This window comes from Myotis davidii, unplaced genomic scaffold (genome assembly GCF_000327345.1).
Source record: "Myotis davidii unplaced genomic scaffold, ASM32734v1 scaffold326, whole genome shotgun sequence".
In the NCBI taxonomy this organism is placed as follows: domain Eukaryota; kingdom Metazoa; phylum Chordata; class Mammalia; order Chiroptera; family Vespertilionidae; genus Myotis; species Myotis davidii.
The window spans coordinates 146,460-152,800 of record NW_006296626.1 but is presented as its reverse complement, the minus strand read 5'-3'; the positions used below and the strand labels follow the sequence as shown (position 1 = coordinate 152,800).

Genomic DNA, 6,341 nt, shown 5'->3' with positions numbered 1-6,341 from the left:
CTGCATTTATCCATCCATCCATCCATCCATTCATTAATCCATCCATCCATGCATCCATCCATCCATCCATCCATCCATCCATCCATCCATCCATCCATCCATATATCCATACATCCATACATCCATATATCCATACATCCATTTATGCATTCACTCACCCAAGTGCTGTGATATTCCTTATTCAGGAATTTATCGTGACTTGTCTAAGGTCACGCGGTGGGGCGAGGAGAGGAGGCAGAGGCCTGGGCCCCCTGGTTCGTCACCCTGTGCTGGGTGCTGGGTGCTGGGTGCTGGAGCTGCCCTGGAGACGTGTCTCCTTCAATTCTCCGCCCTCGTGCAGCTCACAGGCAGGTTCTCACCCGGCCGCAGCCTCTCGGCCCACAGGTAACAGGAGAGCATGGAAACCCCGGCATGTCTGACCCCAAAGCCACCTGGTCAAGTGTCCTGCTGTCCAGTCCCTCGAATCTAAAGTAGTGGGAGCCCAGGCCCGTGTGACTCGGTTGATTGCCCATCGGCCCATGCACCAAAAGGCCGCCGGTGAGATTCCTGGGCAGGGCACATGCCAGGGTTGTGGGCTCAGTCCCCAGTAGAGGGTGTGCAGCGGGCAGCCCATCAATGTCTCCCTCTCCCCCTCTCCCTTCCCCTCTCTCTGAAATCAATAAAAACACAGTTAAAAAAAATAAAGTAGTGTGAGTGCCAGGGGGACTGTTGTGGACATTCTGCTGGGAAGGCAGGAGCAGAACTCGGGGGATAGTCCCCAGCTGGGGCTGAAAGGATGAGCTGGATTTTTCCAGGGGGAGAACGAGGGAGGATGTTGGCAGGAACTAAGCAAAGAATACAGCCCTGGAGGCAGAGGACGTGAGTGCTTCCCACGATGTGCTGTTCCCAACTTTCTGAAGCCCTGGCGTGTCGCTTACCCATTCCCGTGGTGTAAATACTCCCGCTGGGGCTGATTTCAAGCCCCCAGTGTGAAGTCATTGACTGTGGAGTTGAGATTTCTACTAGCACGCCAGTCAACATGCAGTATTTCCCACGGTCAGCACAAGGATCCCAAAGTTTAAGGCAAAGCGATACAAATAAAACCCCAAAACAAAATGCTCAGTAGTCAAGATAAAGAGTATTTTAATGCAATATTTAAAAATTTAATGCAAAAAAAGAAATACACAATGGATAAAATATAAAAACTTTGGCCCAGCCGCGGTGGCTCAGTGATTGAGTGTCAACCTATGAACCAAGAGATCACAGTTAGATTCCCAATCAGGGCACATGCCCAGCTTGGGTGCTCGATCCCAGTAGAGGGTGTGCAGGAGGCAGCCAATCAATCCACAGTTCTTATCATTGATGTCTCTCTCTCTTTCTCTTTCTCTCTCTCTCTCTCTCTCTCTCTCTCTCTATATATATATTTAAACCTTTAAAGACAGGATCTGACCTTACACTTGGACCACTGTGCCTCATACTAACCCTGGCCCTGATTTTAATAAAACTTTATTTACAAAGACAGCTTATGGTGGCAATTTACCAATTTGATTTTTTAAATGATTTCATTAAAATAGTGCCCTGACGGTGTGGCTCAGTTGGAGCCACATCCTGTGCACCGAAAGGTGGCAGATTTGATTCCTGGTCAGGGCACATAGCCAGGTTTTGGGTTTGGTTCCCATATGGGAGGTAACCTATTGATGTTTCTCTCTCTGTCTTCCTCTCTCTGAAATTAAAAAAAAAGTATTTCCTTCATACAGGTACAATAGATATAAATAACCTTAAGACCATAATAGTAAAAATATAGTAAAACTAGAGGCCCAGTGCATGAAATTCATGCAGTGGTAGCATCCCTAGCAGCTGCTGCCTGCCTCCAGGGCCTCCCTCCCTTCCCCAGGTAGGCCCTGCCCCCTGGTCGAACTCCCGGACGTCCTCTCAGTAGAGGGGACAATTTTCATACTAAGCTTTTATTATATAGGATAAGAACCTGGGACCTTTCAGTCCGCAGGCCGATGCTCTATCCACTGAGCCAAACCGGTTTCGGCACCTTTATTTTAATATAAGGTATTTAATTGAAATTTTAGTAATTCAGTAAAAACAATTTTAGTAATCACAAAGTGCGATACCCAGGACACAGAATTCCTGAAAATGTACAACCAGCGCCAGTGCTGGCTGGCCGTGACCGTCAGTTGTGCTTCCTGCCAGGTGAGGAGCCCTGTGCGGTAGTCAGGGTGTGAGGGGGCAAGGGGGGTCTGTAGTTTAAGGCCAAGGCCACCTCCGTTTAATTTGAATTAATCAAGATTCCCTTCAGTTCTTTCAAATTTTGAATCGGCTCAAGCTTCATCCAGACCAGAAGTTTGGACTTCCCCAGGCTCCGCTCCAGCCTCTTCCCACACCGTCGTCATGACAACCGCGTCCTCACGCCCTCCTTTCGGGTAGGACGTGAGAGAGCGGAGCCACGCTCCTATTGGTGCAAAGTTTGAAGTGGGCGGGTTCCACTCGCTCGCATTGGTGGATTAATAGGGGCGGTGCCTGCTCCCATATTCCCATTGATGGATTGATCAAAAGGGGCGGGGCTATGAGTCGCAGTTGTGGGACTGGAGCCGGACCACAGGGCTGCACCTAGGAGGGAGGGAGGAGAAGTCCTGGGATATTTGGAAAGATAAAGGTGAGGGGGTATCACCTGGCGGAAAGGGCGAGAAATCGGGGGCGGTGATGGGGGAGGGGGGGCGACGCAGAGACGATGTTCGGGGTTTCCCTGGGTGTCTGTCCCGCAGGGCGATGACCACCCCGGCGGGCTCCGGCACGGGCTTCGGCTCCGTGTCCTGGTGGGGCCTGTCCCCGGCGCTGGACCTGCAGGCTGAGAGTGAGTCCCCACCCCCCCGACTCCCCAGGACCACACCTACCACCGCGGCCGCCTCCCCAGATGGTGCAGTAACGTTCTCCGAGGTTCCAACGGCGGGGGGCGCCCCCGAGTGGGCAGCCACACAGGTGGCCTCTCTGAGGACTACGACTCCCAGAATGCTTAGAGGCACAGCTCCTCTCAGAACCTAAGGGGGAGTTGTGCAAGTTCTGCTGGGAGTTGTAGTCATCGCGCTAAGGGAGGCTGTCGAGGGCGCTCTTCAGGCCACCAGCCCTAGTCCGTTGTCGCCTCGCTAGGTCCTCCTGTGGACCCGGACTCGCAGGCCAATGCGGAGCACGGGACCCCCGAGCTAGATGTGCTGCTACTGGGCTCCGTAGACGGGCGCCACCTGCTGCAAACCCTGGCCCGGGCGGAACGCTGGCCACGCAGGAGGTTTCAGGTGAGTTGGGAATCTGGGGTATGAGAGGAGGAGGATGAAGACAAGAGTCCCGCCAGGTCGGTGTGGCTGGATCCAGCCCAGTAGTTGAGCATCGATCTAGGGAGGTCACGGTCCGATTCCTGGTCAGGGCACCTGCCCGGGTTGTGGGCTCGATCCTCAGTGTGTGGCGTGCAGGTGGCAGCAGATCCATGATTCTCTCTCATCATATTGATGTTTCTCTCTCTCTCTCTCTCCCTCTCCCTGCCTCTCTGAAATTCATTAAATAAAAATTTTAAAATAAGAGTTCAGATTCCCAAGGCCCTGGGGGAGTGGGAAGCTGGGGTCCTGGACCCCTGGGTCTGAGGGAGGTGGAAGCTGGAGCCCAGCGCATGCGTCCTGAGGAAGGAAGTGTCTGCGACTGGGGATCCTGGGTTCAAGTGGGAGAGAGAGGCCTAAGGACGGGGTCTCCTGAGTCGTGCAGGGGAGGAGGGTCCCGAGAGCCCAGACCCTTGTGTTTGAAGTTGGGGGGCGGGGAGGGGGTGTGTGTACAGGACTCCTGGGTCCTGGAGAAGGAGGGTCCCGGGCTCCCAGTCCCAAGTCTCCTAGGAGTCAGGGACACGGATCTCAGAGCCGCTCTGCCTGCCCATCCTCCCAGTTCTACGTGCTGGAGAACAATCTGGAAGCGGTGGCCCGGCACATGCTGTTCTTCAGCCTGGCCCTGGAGGATCCTGAGAAGATGGGACTGCAAGGTGAGTTGCAAGGACCAGGGTGGAAGGGCGTTCTGCGCTCCTCCCCTCCCCCCTCCCTTCCTCATCCCTGCAGAGTCTGGCTTCCCAATGGTGCAAGGTAAAACTTTGGCCATTGTTCCCCATTTCATCGTTGGCTCACTTATTGGAAAGAATTCCAAGAGAGAAACCCATGCAAAACACTCGGAACAGTGCATGGCAGGGTCTACCCGTTCCAAACCTCCTGCAGCCGGAGAAGCCCAAGAGAGGTCAGGGGACTTCCCGAGCCAGAGCTAGTGAGTCTGCAGATGCTGGGAGGGTTTGGCTGAGCTGAGAGCCCTGCCCCAAGCCTCCCCCAGTGAGAGGTGTGAATCCCAGGGAGCCAGCCTGGAGGAGGCAGCCTCCAAAGTGAGACTAAAAGGAGAAGAGGTCACAGGAGGATGGGGAGGGAGGCAGAAAGTGATTGTTTCTCAGTAACAGTTTCAGGTTAGCACCGAGAGCAAACTCTGGATTCAGACAAGCTGTGCTCACATTCCGGCTCTGCTCTACAGAGGACTTAAAAAAAACAAACCCAAAAACTTATTCTAAATAATTGAATGTAAACAGGGCATTCAGGGTTGGGGTTACCAGGAGGAACAGGGGGCTAGGCGAGGGGACCTGGGGGAGTGTAAGTTCTTTGCCTTCTAGCTGTTGGGGCGGGTGGGGAGTTTGCCGGTTCCCTGGTGCATGTCCTATGACTCCTGATAAGATTCTGAGAAACATCGATGAGAAAGAAACATCATTGATCGGCTGCCTCCTGCACACACCCCGACTGGGGATTGAGCCGGCAAACCAGGGCATGTGTCCTGACCGGGAATCGAACCGGTGACCCTTTGGTTCCTGGGTCGAGACTTGACTGCTGAGCCGCACCAGCCGGGCTATTCTAAATATTTTTATGATCTACTTCCACAGAGTACTTTTGAGGATTCACACACACACACACACACACACACGCACGCACAGCATAGCTTCTGACTTCTGATATAGACTGAATACATCTTAGCGATTATTGTTATCATTAATATGGATGGTAGCTGTCAATCAGAGCCCAGGGCATTCATCATATATTGCACACAACTTACAGCGCACTCTGCATAAAGCTCTTGACCAACAAGAACTAATCTAACTTTTATCCATCTAACTAATGGTATAGAGTTATCTTTTTAAGGTTGTTAAACAACTAAGATGAACCCATTTAGATAGGTATCTATAATAATAAAAGCATAATATGCTAATTAGACCGGATGTCCTTCTAGACAACCTTCCGATTGAAGCCAGGGCGGTGAGACTTATTGGAAAGAATTCCAAGAGAGAAACCCATGCAAAACACTCGGAACAGTGCATGGCAGGGTCTATGCGTTCAAAACCTCCTGCAGCGGGAGAAGCCCAAGAGAGGTTAGGGGACTTCTGGAGCGAGAGTTAGTGAGTCTGCTAAAACATCAATAAAATATATTTTAAAAAAACAATTTTAACACACTTATCTCCGTCTCTATTTATAACCGTTACCCTTTAAAAACTATATATATATATATGTGTATACAACTGAAGATATATAGTTTTCTCTTATAAGATTCTTAACAAAACGGAAACAATTTATATATCAATTTGTGCCGAAACCGGTTTGGCTCAGTGGATAGAGCATCGGCCTGTGGACTGAAGAGTCCCAGGTTCGATTCCGGTCAGGTGCATGAACCTTGGTTGCGGGCACATCCCCAGTAGGGGCTGTGCAGGAGGCAGCTCATGGATGTTTCTCTCTCATGGATGATGTTTCTCTCTCATCCCTCTCCCTTCCTCTCTGTAAAACATCAATAAAATATATTTTAAAAAAACAATTTTAACACACTTATCTCCGTCTCTATTTATAACCGTTACCCTTTAAAAACTATATTTTTATTCATTTCAGTGAGGAAGGGAGAGAGAGAGAAACATCAATGATGAGAATCATTGATGGACTGCTTCCTGCTCGCCCCCCCCCCACGGGGGATGGAGCCCTGATGGGAAATGAACCATGATCCCCTGGTATAACCTTTACCTGTTTAAGGCAAAGGGAATGTAAACAGGGCATTCAGGGTTGGGGTTACCGGGAGGGGCAGGGGGCTAGGCGAGGGTACCTGAGGGAGTGTAAGTTCTTCTTTGCCTTCTAGCTATAGGGGTGGGTAGGGATTTTGCTGGTTCCCTTGTGCATGTCCTATGACACCTGATAAAATTCTGTAAAGAAAGCCCGTGTCATACAGAACGCGTCATCCTACAGACAGGTTATGAGACGCTCCTGTCATTGCTGGGCCCACTCCTCGCCGCCCCCCCCCGCCCCCCATTGCTT

General features: G+C 51.3%; 1 protein-coding gene across 1 annotated transcript in view; it reads left to right on the top strand.

Annotated features, from left to right (window-relative positions):
* The first annotated feature begins 2,560 nt into the window (after positions 1-2,560).
* DNAAF3 (dynein, axonemal, assembly factor 3) overlaps positions 2,561-6,341 on the top strand; it is a 7,237-nt gene continuing 3,456 nt past the window's right edge. The window contains exons 1-4 of the mRNA XM_015569457.1: positions 2,561-2,644; positions 2,754-2,842; positions 3,136-3,278; positions 3,913-4,103. Of these exons, the coding sequence (XP_015424943.1) occupies positions 2,758-2,842; positions 3,136-3,278; positions 3,913-4,103 (419 nt within the window). The 5' untranslated portion in view covers positions 2,561-2,644; positions 2,754-2,757. The remainder of the gene's footprint in view (positions 2,645-2,753; positions 2,843-3,135; positions 3,279-3,912; positions 4,104-6,341) is intronic.